Source organism: Capsicum annuum, chromosome 10 (assembly GCF_002878395.1).
Source record: "Capsicum annuum cultivar UCD-10X-F1 chromosome 10, UCD10Xv1.1, whole genome shotgun sequence".
Lineage (NCBI taxonomy): Eukaryota > Viridiplantae > Streptophyta > Magnoliopsida > Solanales > Solanaceae > Capsicum > Capsicum annuum.
In genome coordinates this window covers 6,810,120-6,827,630 of record NC_061120.1, presented here as the reverse complement: position 1 = coordinate 6,827,630, position 17,511 = coordinate 6,810,120, and the positions used below count along the sequence as shown (strand labels likewise).

General features: G+C 36.8%; 2 protein-coding genes across 3 annotated transcripts; both read right to left on the bottom strand.

Annotated features, from left to right (window-relative positions):
• Positions 1–368: 368 nt before the first annotated feature.
• Positions 369–11,227, bottom strand: LOC107845520 (seed biotin-containing protein SBP65). 2 transcript variants are annotated; one of them, XM_047398456.1, is made up of 3 exons: positions 9,675–11,227; positions 1,753–4,819; positions 369–937 (listed from the first exon to the last, which is right to left on the bottom strand). In XM_047398456.1, exons 2-3 carry the CDS (start codon positions 3,037–3,039, stop codon positions 665–667), a joined length of 1,560 nt encoding a protein of 519 aa, XP_047254412.1. In that variant the 5' UTR covers positions 3,040–4,819; positions 9,675–11,227; the 3' UTR covers positions 369–664. The 2 variants fall into 2 exon arrangements, with proteins under 2 accessions (XP_047254412.1, XP_016545370.1); XM_016689884.2 differs by lacking the exon at positions 9,675–11,227 and having other exon boundaries at positions 1,753–3,080; positions 3,553–4,373.
• Positions 10,573–17,071, bottom strand: LOC107845279 (protein trichome birefringence-like 39). Its single transcript, XM_016689508.2, has 5 exons — positions 16,679–17,071; positions 15,284–15,455; positions 13,576–13,751; positions 11,936–12,094; positions 10,573–11,227 (listed from the first exon to the last, which is right to left on the bottom strand). Exons 1-5 carry the CDS (start codon positions 16,942–16,944, stop codon positions 10,939–10,941), a joined length of 1,062 nt encoding a protein of 353 aa, XP_016544994.2. The 5' UTR covers positions 16,945–17,071; the 3' UTR covers positions 10,573–10,938.
• Between the last annotated feature and the right edge of the window lie 440 nt (positions 17,072–17,511).

The following is a 17,511-nucleotide window of genomic DNA, read 5'->3' as shown; positions in this document are numbered from 1 at the left end:
AGTTATATGCTTTGCTTTATTTTGAATTGTCACATCCTTTGATTTGATAGTTCTTCTTTGCATTAGCTTAAGCTGTTAAGAGAAAACAAGCACGTGACGATGAGATTCGATCCCAAAACTACTTCTGTATGCTCTAATACCATGTTAAGATATGACACCTGATCTTAACTCAACTTCAAAAGCTAATTTATAAGGTAAGAATGGTCCAAGTCCGATATAAGGAAGCCACCAATCTATTCCCCAATCAATGTGAAACCTTTTACCCGCTCTAACAAAGCATATATATGATAAAGCGCCGGAGGAGGTTTTCCTTATGACCACAAGTAACATGCTATCATTGTTGAGCTTGAACAAGCTTTTGATGTTTCAAAAACAAAAAAAGGATACCTATTGATCTGTCTTTGCTGGCAGAAGAATGTGTCCTCTGCTAGGCATATTACAGGACTACAAAAGAGGGTTCATACTCTAGCTAAACATCACTCCTAAAAGAAAAAAAGTGGAGCAATCACAAAAACAAGTTTCAGGGCCCTTAAATATTAGGCCCCCTAAAAACTGACCTTGGAATAAAGCAAAAAAAAAAACACATCCCGGTGCACAAAGCATCCCATGTACACGTGGAAAAAGAGCAAAAAACAAGTAAGATTTGCTAAAACTGCTCAAAGTTCTATTGTGACTGATCTTCTTTCTTCACCATGCCACCTGATTCTACATGTCCATGTCCACGTCCAGCTATAAGATCTGTGGCTGTCTTGCCTATTTCCACTATAGTTTCACCAATGGCTTTCAACAGTCCTCCTCCTTGCTTCTGTTGCTGCGGTTTGTTTCCCTCTTCCTCTTCTGCTACTGATTCGAAATCTTGAAAAATGTCAATTCCTTCGTCTTCTTCCCGTTTTGTTTCCTTCTTTTTCTCGGTAATAAATCCGCCTCCAGATTCTTCCTGCAAAGATTTAAAGGCCATGGCATGGTTGAAGTTCCATTGAAATCAATCCGTTTTAACATTACTGTGTTAAAAGACACAGAATGACAATGACAGTACTATCCAGAGAACCAATAAGAACGGCACTTGGTTTAGATGCGTGTGAAGACGTTTCTGGAAGATAGTCGGAACCTCTCTAAAGGAAAACTAAGCACACCAATGGTAGCATTCAGAAATGTCTGGTCTTCCATACTTGTGTAGAACCTTGCTTGGCGTGAAGGTGTAAAAAACACTTCTTGGAAAGAGTTGGAAATCTCCTCCTCTTCCGATCTCAACTAAGCCACACCTGTGGTAGCACTCATCAATAACTAAAGCTCCCGCTATGCACAGGGTCCGGGGAATGACCTCACCACAAGGGTGTATTGTACGCAGCCTTACCTTGCATTTCTGCAAGAGGCTATTTCCCAGACTTGAACCCGTGACCTCCTAGTTAAATAACAACAACTTTACCAGTTACTCCAAGACTTTCCTTCACTTAGAATCTAGAACTTTACCTCCTGATCAGTCTCTTTCAAATCTTTCCAATCGACGTACAATCAAGAACAATAACACCACAACATACCCAATGTTAATCCCACAAGTAGGGTCTGGGTCAGGGTAGGATGCACACACACTTTACCTTGCCTTAGTGAGACAGGGACGCTATTTCCGATAGACATACATTATCTAACATAGTGTAATCAATTCTTTTATTATTTAACATAGTTATTCTTTAATCTAAACATAGAAATATCTAATCTGAGTAATAATAAAGGAATCAATTATTATGTTTTTACCTTGAAGTCATATGATCTCTTAGCTTCTAATTCCCTCTCAGCTTCAGCTTTCTTCCTAGCTGCATACTCTGCTGCACTTTCTTCAGTTGAAACCACATAGTCCTTTGCATTAGCCAACTTGTTCTCTGCATACCCGACGACGTTCATTCCAGCGCCAGCAACTGCATCCTTGGCGGCGACCGCCTTTTCCCCGGTATACCCTGCAACATTAGAAGCAACACCAACTACAGCTTTTGTGGCCTCTGCAGTTTTCTCTACTGTATAATGTGCAGCTCCCCAACCAGCCACTGCAGCTTTGTCCTTCGCAGTCGCGGCCACTTCTCCTGCATATCCTAATGCCCCTTTGCCCGTTTCTAAAGTGACATCTTTCGCTTCTGCTGCTTTCTGCCCCACATAACCTGCTGCATTCTTTGTTGACTGAACTGTAGTTTCTCCAGCACTCGAAAGGGTATCAGTAGTAGCTGCATAAGCTCGCTGACCCTTCTCCAAAGCTGTGTCTTTAGCACTCTTTGCTGATTGAGCTGCAGTTTGTCCAGCACTTGAAAGGGTGTCTGCAGTAGCACCATAAGCTTGCTGACCCTTCTCGAAAGCCGATTCTTTAGTCTCCATGGCATAATCTTTAGCTTTCTTTGCTGATTGAGCTACAGTTTGTCCAGCCCCTGAAAGGGTGTCTGTAGTAGCTGCATAAGCTTGCTGACCCTTCTCAAGTATTGTGTCCTTAGCATAATCTTTTGCCTTCTTTGCTGATTGAGCTGCACTTTGTCCAGCACTTGTAAGGGTATCAGTAGCTCTGTCTTTAGCCTTCTTTGCTGACTGAGCTGCAGTTTGTCCAGCACTCGAAAGGGTATCAGTAGTTGCAGCATAAGCTTGTTGACCCTTCTCAAGTGTAGTGTCCTTGGCATAATCTTTAGCCTTCTTCGCTGACTGAGCTACAGTTTGTCCAGCACCTGAAAGGGCGTCTGTAGTTGCAGCATAAGCTTGTTGACCCTTGTCAAGTGTTGTGTCCTTGGCATAATCTTTAGCCTTCTTTGCTGATTGAGCTGCACTTTGTCTAGCACTTGAAAGGGTGTCTGTAGTAGCAGTATAACCTTGATGACCCTTGTCAAGTGCTGTGTTTTTCGCATAATCTTTAGCCTGTTGAGCCGATTGACCTACATTTTGTCCTGTGCTTGAAAGGATATCTTTAGTTGTATCATATGTTTGCTGACCTTTCTGGAGGGCTGTGTTTTTTGCACCTCCAGCCTTATCAGCAACATAGTCATATCCACTTTGAACACCATGTGTCATACTGTCTTTGGCTTGTCCGCCTTTTGCTGTTGTATAAGCACCTGCACCAGACACAGATTCAAGAGTAGTACTACACACATTAAGTTTTGAACATAGATCTGGAATTTAGTAAGTATAAAAAGTAGAGTGTCACATTTACTTAGATGGCTAAGATTTGTATATATATATATCTAAATAAGAACCTATGAAATAGGGGTTGGATGTCAAAAATGATACAAGTACAAGAATCTAACAATGCAAATAGAGTATTTATATTAGCCTACAACAACAACATACCCAATATATTCCCGCATAATGAAGTCTGAGAAGTGTAACGTGTATGCAGATTATACCACTGCTTCAAATGAAGTAAAAAGGCTATTTCCGATAAACCCCAGTTCAGAACAGATAACAGTATTACAACCACACACAAAATGGGATAACACACCGCTAGCTAATACAGAAAACAAAGACAACCACAAGACTATTTATAATGCCTATTAGACAAATTTAAATCTTGAATCCGCCTCTAACCTGCCGAACCCAATGCCCCTTCTGTAGACTTCTCCATTGTGCTTTTGTGCTTTGTATCATCTGAACCATGTTGTCTCTGGCTATGCACTTCAAACTTGACACCCCCTGGCCTCTCTTCAATACCATGTTGTTGTTTCTTTTGCTGCTGCTGCTGATGACCATATGAATGTTTATCATCAACATTTGTGACATGAACTGCACCAGGACCAATACCAACTTGTACTTTGACAGCAGCAGTGGTGCCACCCCTTTTGGGGTCACTTGTTTTCTTGATATGTACTTCATGTTGTTCATCAATAATGTTCTGATCTTTTCTTCTTGCTTGTTCTGAAGCCATTGGTTGTAGCAACAACAAAAGTACCAAACTTTTGATCAACTTGTTTTGTTTGTTTGTTTGTTTTAGCTTAGTGTGTGTGTGGGTGAAATGTGACTGATGAGAGGGTGACACATAGTGAGGGGGGCTATATAAAGAGACGTAGAGAGGGTGTAGGTTTTTGACAAGTGGTTCAATTGGTGATGAGTGTTGAGTTTTATGTAATGCCACGTGGTGGAATATGGTGAGTTTAGAGAAACTACATTAGTCAGCCATTACCTTACAAACGTGTCACTCAGTTAATTTGCCTATCAGAAACTGTTATCTTTACTTTTGCTTTGGGCTTTGGTGCGTGAGTTTTATTTAGAAGGGTTTGGTAGTCGTTGTTTGTGATATTTATTACTATTATTTTTATTATTTATTATATTTTAATTATTATATTATTTTAAAATTTTGGTTAGATTCTGTCATTTATCTGTTAGTTGTTATACAACAACAACAAACTCAGTATATTCCCACCTAGTGAGATTTTGGAAGGGTAGAATGTACGCAATTCATACCACTACCTCTAAAGAAGTAGAGAGATTGTTTCTAAGAGATCCCCGGCTCAAGACACAGGACAATAAACCAGAACTTCCTAAGCAAGAAACGTGATAAAACTAATATAGATACGACAATCACAAAAATAAAGTACATTACCAAACAAAACCCAACTATTGACTACGATTCAAACACCCACCTTATCCCTCTATCCTAGTGTTCTTCCTCCAAACCTTTCTATCCAGGGTCATGTCTTCAGTGAGCTGTAACTGCTCCATGTCACGTCTAATCACTTCTCTCCAGTATTTTTCCGGTCTACCCCTTCCTCGTTTGAAACCATCTAACGCCAGCCTCTCACATCTACGAACTGGGGCATCCGTGCCCCTCCTCATCACATGACCAAACCATCTCAACCTTGTTAGCCCATATGTTATTGGGCCTTTAGTTTATGGACCTTTAGGTTATTGGCTATGTATATATAGCCTACTCTTGTTTTAGTTAGTTTTATGCTTTTCAGATTATATTGTAAACCTTAGCCTTTCTTCCCTTCAATAAAGTTCTATTAACATGGTATCAAAGCTAGTTCGATCCATGTCCTTTGATTTGTTGGTTGAAGATTTTGTAGTAGGCACCTACTGCGCGGATCGAACTCCGCGGTGAGTTCGCTGGGGGGTACGGGGGGCAGCGCGCCCCCGTCCGGGGTTCGGGGCGGAGCCCCGAATTTTTTTGAGGTGCTGCTGTATTCGTTTGCTATTTTCGTTGGGTTTTTTGGTTGGATTGATTCGTTGCTGTCTTCGTTTGCTGTCTGGTATTGTTCGTCTTTCATTCTTTTGCTTGCTGCCATTGTTGTTCGTTCGGAATTGTTCAACCTAGGGTTTTGCATCTTTTTGTTTTTTTGAATTGTTTGTGTGTTGCTGTGTTTACAATGACTGGAAAGGATGATTCTCTCCAGTCCATTAGTACTCAATTAGATGGTAAGAACTATGCATATTGGAGTTATGTCATGAAGAATTTTCTTCATGGGAAGAATATGTGGGGTTATATCACTGGAGTAAAACCAAGACCTATCGATGATAAAACTGAAAATTTTGATTTGTTGGTGGACTTATGGGAAACTAATAACTCCAAGATTATCACTTGGATCAACAATTCTGTAACTCAGTCAATTGGTATGCAATTGGCTAAGTATGACTCAGCAAAGGAGGTCTGGGATCATTTGGAAAGACTGTACACTCAGTCTAATTTTGCTAAGCAGTACCAGTTGGAGTATGATATCCGTGCTCTTCAACAGCATGATCTCAGTATTCAAGATTTTTATGCTGCCATGTCGGATTTGTGGGATCAATTGGCACTTACTGAATCTGCAGAGTTAAAAGGTTTTGGGCCGTACATTGCTAGACGGGAAGAGCAACGCTTGGTTCAGTTTTTGATGGCACTACGTTCTGACTTTGAGGGCCTACGTGGAACAATCCTTCATCGATCTTCCCTCCCTACTGTTGATTCTGTGTTTCATGAACTGATTACAGAGGAGACTCGTATCAAGTCTCAAGTGGATAAAGGGTCTAAAGTAACTACTACTCCTATCGTGTTTGCTGCTTCAACTGATCAGTCTAGGCCACCACGTACTCAGACTCGACAATCTCCTAAAGTTGCATTTGATGAGTGTGCATTCTGCAAACAGAAAAATCATTGGAAGGCTCAGTGTCCGTTGTTACTTAACAAGGTCAAACAGCCTCAATCTGGGCAGCAACAGAAATATGGGCAGCAAAAGTATCCGTCACGCCCATCTGGTGCTCCTCCGTGGTCATCTCGTCCTCCACAGTTCGCTGCTGCTGCACCATCTGTAGATGTTGAGTCTGTTAGCACTATGCCACCTTCTGCGTTGGATCCCCAGGTTTTCGAACAGTTCAGACAGTTCTTCGTTTCTAATCCTACGGCCATGTCAGCATCTATGTCTCATTCGGGTTCAGTTTCTTCTAGTACCTCAGGTATTCCTTCCTCCTTGTGGATATTGGATTCTGGTGCGTCTCATCACATGTCCCCTCATTTGTCATCGTTTGGTTCTTTGTCACCCATTTCACCAATCTCTGTTATGTCCGCAAGTGCTGTACCTATGTCAGTCGAGGGTGTTGGTTCTGTTACTACCCCTCACATTGTCCTCTCTGATGTTTATTACATTCCCAAACTTGCTTTAAATCTTGTTTCGGTCAGTCAGTTGTGTAAGGCTGGTAATTGGGTGTTTTTTTCTGATTCTGTTTGTGTTATACAGGACCAACACACTCAGAGGGTGATTGGGACCGGCCGTAGGTTGGGGGAACTCTATGTCTTGGAGAATCTCAAAGTGTCTGTAGTTGCTGCCTCTAGCATAGATTTATCTTCTTTTCGTTTGAGTCCTTTGTCTTCTCAGTTTTATCTTTGGCATTCCAGATTAGGACATGTGTCAGTTTCACGTTTACGTTTTTTGGTCTCTAGTGGTGCTTTGGGTCATGTGAACACTAGTGATATTTCAGATTGTAGTGGTTGTAAACTGGCAAAATTTTCTGCCTTACCGTTTAATAAAAGTGTGTCTTATTCTGTTGCTCCTTTTGATATTATTCATTCTGATGTATGGGGACCAGTGCCAGTATCCACTAAGGGTGGATCGACCTATTATGTTTCGTTTATAGATGACTATACTCGTTATACCTGGGTGTATCTTATGAAACGCAGATCTGATTTCTTTGGCATTTACAACAACTTTAGAGCCCTTGTTAAAACACAACATTCGGCTGTGATAAAGTGTTTCAGGTGTGACTTAGGGGGTGAATATACCTCTAATGACTTCACTCAGTTACTTGCCTCTGATGGTACCATACACCAGTCATCTTGTACCGACACTCCTGAGCAGAACGGTCTGGCAGAAAGAAAACATCGTCATATTGTTGAGACAGCACGCTCTTTACTTTTGTCTGCAGAGGTTCCTAGTATTTTTTGGGGAGAAGCAGTTCTAACTGCTGTATATGTGATTAATCGTATTCCTACTGCATTGACTTCAGGGATGTCTCCGTTTGAGAAACTATATGGTCACCCGCCGAATTATTCTGCATTACGAGTTTTTGGATGTACTTGCTTTGTTCTTCGTCCTCATGTTGAACGAAATAAGTTAGGGTCAAAATCAGCTATATGTGTGTTTTTGGGGTATGGTATTGGACAAAAAGGATATCGTTGCTATGATCCTGTAAGTCAGAAATTATATGTTTCACGACATGTCACTTTTTTGGAACATATTCCTTTTTATTCCATTCCAGCTAAAACCCATGATGTGACAAAGTCAGATATTCGGCTTATTGATCCCTTTGGGATTGACATAGAGGTTCCAGTTCCGGATTCATCCATGCCATCTGGTGTGCCACCTGATAGTGCTTCAGCCTCGCCTGTGCCTGAGTTTGCTCCTTCGACTGTTGAGACTGGAGACCCACCACCTCTGAGGAGGTCTACTCGACCTTGTAAGTCCACCAAACTGCCAGATTTTCACTATTCTACATATTCAGCCTCATTTGCTTCCTTTATTGCAAACATACATCATTTGTCTGAACCTGAGTCGTATAGAGAGGCTGTGTCTGATCCTCTTTGGCAGAATGCTATGGCCGAGGAACTTGCTGCTCTTCATCATACACATACATGGGATTTGGTTACTCTCCCACCTGGTAAGCATGCGATTGGTTGTCGATGGGTGTATAAGATAAAAACAAAATCTGATGGGTCTGTTGAGCGATACAAGGCAAGACTTGTGGCAAAAGGGTATTCACAACAATATGGTATGGATTATGAGGAGACTTTTTCCCCCGTAGCAAAGATGACGACTGTTCGCACTATGATTGCTGTTGCATCCGTTCGACAGTGGAAGATATTTCAAATGGATGTCAAGAATGCTTTTTTGAATGGTGATCTCCACGCGGAAGTTTATATGACTCCTCCCCCAGGTATTGCCCACCAGCCAGGTGAAGTTTGTCGGCTTCGAAAAGCTTTATATGGTCTCAAACAAGCCCCTCGTGCTTGGTTTGAGAAATTCTCCACTGTTATTACTTCCCTTGGATTTGTCCCGAGTAACCATGATTCAGCATTGTTTGTTAGATGTACAAGTGCAGGGCGAATTCTATTGTCCTTATATGTAGATGATATGATTATTACTGGTGATGATCATAGTGGTATTGAGTTATTGAAGCATGATTTGGCTCATCGATTTGCAATGAAGGACTTGGGCTTGCTGCGTTATTTTCTGGGTATTGAGGTGGCTCAGTCTAAGAAAGGGTATCTTCTTTCTCAGACTAAGTATATATCTGACTTGTTTACACGGGCGCGTCTTTCTGACAACAGGACTGTAGATACTCCCCTTGAAATCAATGCACGTTACTCTCCTAGTGATGGTGTTCCATTATCAGATCCGAGTCTTTATCGGACTATTGTGGGTAGTTTGGTTTACCTTACGGTTACTCGTCCAGATATAGCACATGCAGTTCATGTTGTTAGCCAGTTTGTTACTGCTCCTACTTCTGTGCACTGGGGAGCTGTACTTCGTATTCTAAGGTATCTTCGTGGCACTCAGTTTCAGAATCTCTTGTTTCCCTCGACGTCATCTCTCGAGTTGCGAGCCTATAGTGACGCTGATTGGGATGGAGATCGCAATGATCGTAAATCCACCACTGGTTTTTGTGTGTTTCTTGGAGACTCTTTAATCTCGTGGAAGAGCAAGAAACAAGATGTTGTCTCTAGATCTTCCACGGAGGCTGAGTATCGTGCTATGGCTGTGACTACATGTGAGATTATTTGGTTACGTTGGCTTCTTGCAGATATGGGGGTTCACATTTCTATGCCTACTCCCCTGCATTGTGATAACAAAAGTGCGGTACAAATTGCAAAGAATTCTGTCTTCCATGAGCGTACGAAGCACATTGAGATTGATTGTCACTTCACCCGTCATCATTTACAGCTCGGGACCATATCGCTTCCTTTTGTTCCATCGTCTTTGCAGATTGCTGACCTTTTTACGAAGGCTCAGTCGGCATCTCGATTTCGTTTTTTGTGTGACAAACTCTCAATGCTTATTGCTGTTGCATTGTGAGTTTGAGGGGGGATGTTAGCCCATATGTTATTGGGCCTTTAGTTTATGGACCTTTAGGTTATTGGCTATGTATATATAGCCTACTCTTGTTTTAGTTAGTTTTATGCTTTTCAGATTATATTGTAAACCTTAGCCTTTCTTCCCTTCAATAAAGTTCTATTAACAAACCTCACTTTCCGCATTTTATCCTCCACCGATACCACTCTCGCCTTCTCCCGAATAATCTCATTTCTAACCTTGTCCGTCCTTGTAAGACCACACATCCATCGCAACATCCTCATTTCCGCCACCTTCAACTTTTGGATATGAGAACTCTTAACTGACCAACACTCCGCTTCATACAACATAACCAGCCGGATCGCAATTCTATAGAATTTTTTTAAAAAAAGTTATATCTGAATTTATTGTATTTAAGTTGAGAATAATTTAGAAACTGTCTTTTTACCTTTACGAGCATGAGATACTGATAAACTTTATATACATTCTATCTTTCTCACCTCTCATTTATGAAATTTCACTCGATATATTGTTATTATTACATGCTGTATGTTTTATCTTCTGTGTTTTTTGAGAGATCAAATTATCACTCTATTGAATTTGCCAATATTTCAAGAAACTTTTTGTCTTTTTTGTTCTTTGATAGATTGCTTGAACTTTTTTAAAATGTGAATAAATAAATATTAAATTTTCTAATAATACATCTCCATGACGTAGAAAAATCTATCATCATAGCAATAAGCAATTGTCACTCCCATACAAAATGAGACTTTTCGTGACGATTTTATCGCTATAGAAACATTATATAATTTTATTTTTATCGATAGAAAGAGCGCTAAAAATAATTGTGTTGTTGAAATTTATTCATCGAACACCTAAAGGCATATGATATGTTAATTTCCATGGCGACTTTAAAGATCATCACTAGAACTATTATTTTTTGTGACGATATTTTTGGAGCGTTCACAAAAATTCTTATTTTCACCGCTGCGTTGTAAATCAACCTATTATAAGCAAGAAAAATTAGTTGAGGCAAATTAAATGTTCATGAAAAATAATGAGATACTGATCGAAATAACTTTATATTTTTTTTATTTGAGAAAATATTAGATTGCTAATTTATCTTACAACATGAACTAAGGCATCCTTTCATGCCTTAAAGATGTTATACACACTTTACAATTCAAATATCAACCTTCTTATTTTCTCACTCAATGAAATACCTAATCAACATAACACTTACTTTTCTCCTAATTAAATAAAATAATGTCACATACACTACGAGAAATGAAACTTTGTGTGACGACTTGAAGAGAAATTTCAATATGGGAAGTAACATTTTACACAAACTTTAGTGACAAGATTATTATGTAGCACTTTTAGTTCATCTTTCTTTTCGTGACAACACTTTCAAAATCGTTGGTCGCCGCGATTTCTAACTTATGAGAGATGTATAAAGAAGAAGGTTCCAAGTATCAGGCAAACCAGGAAGACACCAATGACTACAATCTGATCCATGTGTATCACTATAAAATCCTGGATGTGCATCTTTTCTATATTGTGAAAGTGTTGTTATGTTCAACAAATAGGCTTTGTTTTTAACTTTTTTCATTACTTTGTTCACCACAATTGCTTCTTGTGGTGTCCCTCCTGGATACTTTGTGTCCAAAAAGGGTTGGGTTTCTACTTTGCATGATTTTGATGGTTCATTCCAATCCTTGCCCCTGAAATTTTCACCACATGAGGACATTATTTTAGTTTTATTTAGGAAAAATATAACATAAAACATACACCTTACTTATTATATTTATACAAATTTTCACCCTTATAAAGTAATTATGAAAATTTAACTAATTATGTATCTTCATTCGATGTATCGGGAGCTAATTATGTATCTCGTCAGACCCAGAATCGAAAAAAATGTATCGAGAGCTAATTACGTATCTTTACAAAGGAAAAAATGGATCTTCGTTGGATGTATCGAGAGCTAATTATGTATCTCAACATATATAAATCGAGATTTTCAGTAACTATGCAAAATGTCGGAATTTTCTGTGATTAAGCCCAAACAATCGGGATTTATGTTGTTTGCCTTATTATTTAATGCACTAAACTCTAAAGTTTTTACCATGCGCATGATTTAAGGAAGGGCGGACTGTAAGGATCTATTTTGCAGTCTTATGTTGCATTTTTGCAAGAAGTGATTTAAACCTGTGGACTTCTGGTCATATGCCAGCAACTTTACCAGTTAAAATAACTCTGATCAGTATATATAGTAGTTGTTGAATCCTCTTCGATTAGTTCATATATTTATTTCTGAAATCCCCAACCCCTGCTTCCTCTCCAATGAAAATTCTGATCCCGTCACTAATATTATCAATGCACAAAAATAAATATAAACTCAAGAATGAATGAAGAATTCAATTTCTTACTGATAGTGAGTGGGTGAAATTCCTTGGAAGAAAACTTTAGTTTTAGATGGGTCAATATTTTTACTAACCCATCTAGCCCATGTGTTCATTCCTTTGTTGAAAGCAACCAAACGATTCATGTCTTTCACAATTTGGCTCCCTTCTTGTATATAATCCCACCTATAATAACATACATATATAAGTAGGAGTGTCAAATTGAGTCAAATTTATACATATCAAAAATTGAAAGTAATTGAGTTAGTAAATAATCGAGATAAGCATCCAGTATTCCTCCCTTTATATCCCTCCAAACTATGGCCAAAGTTGCTATGACATACTCCAACTTCACAGGGGTGTTATTACCCCGGACTCAATTTTACCGTATTTTTGTTACCCTTTTGTGTTGATATGACACCTTTATTCATAAAATGGGTATGCGTCAAAGGTGTCATGTCTGCTAAAAAGGTTGACAAAAAGTGTCACGTCAGCTAAAAAGACTGAAAAAAATACGCTAAAATTTGGTTAGGGAGTAATAGGATCCCCGTGAAGTTGAAGTGTGTCATAAAATTTTTTGTCATAATTCGGAAGGTACTAGATGCTTTTCTCTAAACAATCAAGCTAATGATTGAGTTAAAATGAATTGAGTCAAGATAAATAAATTTGCCAATATATTCTAATCAAGTTCTTATTTCTTTTTGTTGTTCTCTAATAATTTATTTAAATTGTATATTTTATAAGATGTACATATCTACTTGATATTTTGTAAATCTTTATAATATAAGAACAACAATATACTCAGTATATTCTCACATAGTGGAGTTTGGCGAGGGTAGAGTGTACGCAGATCATACCACTACCTCAGATATAGTTTAAGAAAAATCTTAGCAACTCAGTTGATTAGCTATATAAACTTTCTCTTTCCTGGTAAGAATAATGTTTTAATGTTACTAAAGTATTATTTGCATAAGTTTTTTGAACCATGGACGCACCACATAAATATTTATGATTTCATGAGTTAATTTTTCACTCATATACACAATATTCAATTATTCCAGCGTCGATTTTCAATAGAGTTGTGTAATTTCATTGATTTCAACAGTTAACCTCTTTATAACAACTTTCTTTTATAGCAACATTTTCTTAAAATAAACAAGTTCTTTTGGACTTAATTTTTATATTATATATAGCCATTATTATAACAGTATTTTTTAGGAAGGCGTGGAGGACGCGGATTAGGGTTGAGGGTTAGGGGTAGGAGTTCGGCCTTACTAGTACGGAAGAGGGCTTTGTGGATAGTTATGCCTGTAGTCATTGTGTTATACATGTGTCTTGTAGTTTCTTGTTCGTGGTGTTTTGGTGTTGTTGGTGATTTCAGATAGATAGTTTATAATATTAATCTATGAGGGTCTTTTTTCTTGTATCATCCGGTTGTATGTTTTTATGTTTTATGTTTGTTATATTGGTGTTTGTTCTGAGCCAGGATCTATCAGAAACAACTTCTCTACTTCATCTGAGGTAGTGATACGAACTGCCTACACTTTACCCTCCCCAGACCCTAATTTGTGAGAATACACTGGGAATGTTGTTATTGTTGATTATAACATTATTTCGTTATAGCAATAAAAAAAAAATATTCAGACAAACAACGTTGTTATACATACGGTTGAGAAATGCCAGTGTGAATCCACCAATGCCATGAGTTGAATATCAATACATCCATTCCTTTCCAAGCATTGCCATCACTAATGGAATCCAACTTCAAAATAGTGCCAATATTTTCTTTCACCATGTCCACCAAGAATGGAGTACGATACATTAACAAACTAACTCCATAATCCTGTGTTATAATATACACATCATTGCAATATTGAAGTTCAATATGAAGTTATCGGGTCGAATATACATATATTATACACTAATTATACATATGAAATGGGAAGTTTAGTACGATATACATCATTGCAATATGAAGTCATTGGGTCGAATATACATATATTTTAGATTAATTATACATATGAAATAGGAAGTTTAGTACGATATACATCATTCCAATATGAAGTCATCGGGTCGAATATACATATATTATACACTAATTATACATATGAAATAGGAAGTTTAGTAAGATATATACATCAACAATCTAACTCCATAGTTCTGTTATATATGCATCATTGCAAGATGAAGTTTAATAATTGACAAATGATTACGCATTTGACTTCTCGATCAAAAATAATAATAATTGGGTTGAATAAGCATATATTATACACTAATTATACATATGAAATAGGAAGTTTAGTATGATATATACATCAACAATCTAACTCCATAGTCCTGTTATATATGCATCATTGCAAGATGAAGTTTAATAATTGATAAGATTATGCATTTGATCGGTCGATAAAAAATATTTATAAGCGTCCAGTGAATATACAAATAGTATACAGTATACACTATATACAGATGCCGACTATTAAAAGTTTGAGGTTTTTGGAAAAAATCGTATGAACTTTGCAGAGAGTGGACAATGATATCAAACCATGTTAAGATTATCTTTTATTTGTTTTCTATAACTGGTATCAGAGTTAATGGTTCAAGCCCCAAGGAGATAAATATGAAAATGGCAGAACGATGAGGTGTGGCCCAGCCCAGTTTACTCTATTTATTCATAGCTTGGAGATATATTCACATAAAATAAAGCGTATGTGTTTTGACAGTCATAAATACTCGAATGATATGGATGGTACATAATAAGTATCTGATAAGCTCATTTGGGTTAAGTTGAACTTATAAGTCCGTGATGGGCTATGTGTAACTTAGTTTTAGTTTGAGAGGAGATTATTGGGTGCTTGTGTGAATAAAATTCATATTGATAGTCGAAAATAAAAGATATAGAACATATATATTCTTTATTATATATGAGACCTTTTAATTTATGAAAGAGTAAATCATCTAGTATCCCCTGAATTATGATCAAATTTACTACGATACACTCCAACTTCATCAGGGTCCTATTACCCCCTATAACTAAATTTTAACGTATTTGGTCATTCTTTTTAGATGACGTGACTGACGTGACACCTTTGACATGGATCCTATTTTATATAATAAAGATATCACGTCAGCATAAAAGGATAATAAAAATATGCTTAAACTAAATTTTGAAAAATAATAGGACTCTATGAAATTAAAATGTGTCGTAGCAACTTTGATTAAAATTTGAAAAGGTACTGAATGCTTAATGAAACAACAGGCATGTCCTTCCAAGTATACACATATATATATATATAGTTAAAGTACAAAAAGTTGAACCAAAAAAAGACAAATAAATAAAAACAATTTGCATGTGCATAGAATAAAAGTTTCACTTACCAAGAATAAAATTTCAGCAATTCCATTTTTCTTTGTGAGTGAAGTTTTAGGATTTGGTAGTGATGAGTGAATCATGCAACCCAATGACTCCCACATATTCAAACTCAATGAGTCACCTACAAACATTATTTTCTTCCCTTTGTATTTTTCCAAGAAAAACAAACCATTGAACCTGTAAAATATTTGAAACAATTAGTTTAAATTTTATATATAACATATGCTTATACATATATGTATATATAGGGCTTAATGATCAAATCCCAGCAATATAAAATACTAATAGATTTTTTTCAACTGTCCTGAGTTTGATGGATAGAGTTATTCAATATTTGTTGGTGGTAGAAGGCAGGGTGGACCGGACCTATATGTATTTCGTTGGTGCCCCGTTAAATTCAACCGCAGATTAGGTATAATTATATAAAAAAAAGTATAACAGTTGGTATAAGCTCCAAAAAAAGCACCCAGAAAACTAAGAAGAGAGTTGGGTGCTTTGGTTTTTAAGGCGTTCCTTAAAGCTTTAGACGTCAATATGTGTTCGAATCTCACGAACACCCACAACTCCTAAATCCTAGATCCGCCACTAATAAAAAATGATAAATATCTCATAAATTTAATCGAGATGCACGAAAAATTATCCGTACACCACGATTATTTAAAAATAAGATAATGATATAGTCAAATCATATAGGAGTATAAGTTAACTATGCGTAATATGTATGATAAATATTACGTACCCCTTCTTTTTATTCTATGATGGCACCATTTTGTTATTAGTTGACTCTTTAATTTTAAAATTTTCATCTAACTTCTAATGACATACTTTCATAAGTTAGATATAGCAACACAACATCATAGCATGTTTAAAGTTAAAACCATAAATTCAAAACTATCTTTTTTTTTCTTCTTAAATTCTATATCAAGTCAAACACGAGCACACTTAGTTGGAATAGAGATAGAAACTCATAGCTTGATAAAATAACAATCATCCTATAGCCAAGGGCGGAGCCACCTTTCACTCAGGGGTTCATTCGAACTTCTTTTGCCGAAAAATTATACTATTTTTACATAGTTAAAAGTATGTTTGTATAAATATATTAGAGATGTTGAACCCCCTCTGGCTAGTTCGTATATTTACTTCTGAACTCCTCAATGAAAAACTGACTCCGCCACTGCCTTTAGCTATATCTTTGTTGCTCAGAATACTCTTCAAAAATATTGACACACTCGCGTCAAATCCTTCAAATAATGTACTTATTTTTAGAGAATCTGACATGCATCAATATTTTTAAAGAGCTAGAATAGACTATAGTAGGTTAAACTACACTGACAATATAAGAAGACGGAAAAAAAATATACTGTCAGTGTATATAACTCAAAACGTAGTAGTTCTCTTACCTTGGGAGATTGCATGAGAAAGGTTGCCATCTATATTTGAGGTACAAATTATCAGGCCTATTGTACTTCTTGCAATTGAATTGATTATCAATAAATGGACATTTTGAGAAATCATACATAGGATATGAAGAATCATAAATCCATTTTCCACTATAAATATTGCAACCAATATTGCTAATTGCATCTATAGAATAATTTGTGGCATTCACATAATTATTTGTTCTTACAAAGAACATCAAGAATAGAGAGAGTAATAAAACTCCCATCTTTGTAAGAATTATTATTTTTTTTTCTCTATTTGGGGTGAGAAGAATAGTGGGAAATTGTTGTAATATATATAAGTAGTCATAAGAGAATAAATTAAAGTGATGTTTGTCAGAATTTGATTTTTTAAATTTGATGTGGGGGCAACATGGAGTTGTTTTATTTGAAAATTTGGAGCTACACATGCATGATTATTTCTCCGTGTCATTTGACACGAAATTTAAGAAAGAAAGATTTTTAAAGTTGTGATTCAAAATAAGTCAAGAGAGAGTGGTGGATTCAGAATTTGTGGATCGTGGATATTCAGAAGGTTCGAACATATGTATTGACGTCCAAAATTTTAATATTTTTTCTGAAAAGTAAAGCACGCATCTATCTTCTTGGATTATTGGGTGTTTTTTTAAATCTTATACCAAATTTTATATATTTTTACTATAATTATATCTAATCTGTGTCGAATTTAATGGGTATCAAAGCACCAAAAAGTTAGCTATAGGTCCGCCTGTGGTCGCGGATGTTTGTGTGGTTACTGGTTGTTAGTCATTTCATTGAGGATTAAATAAATATTT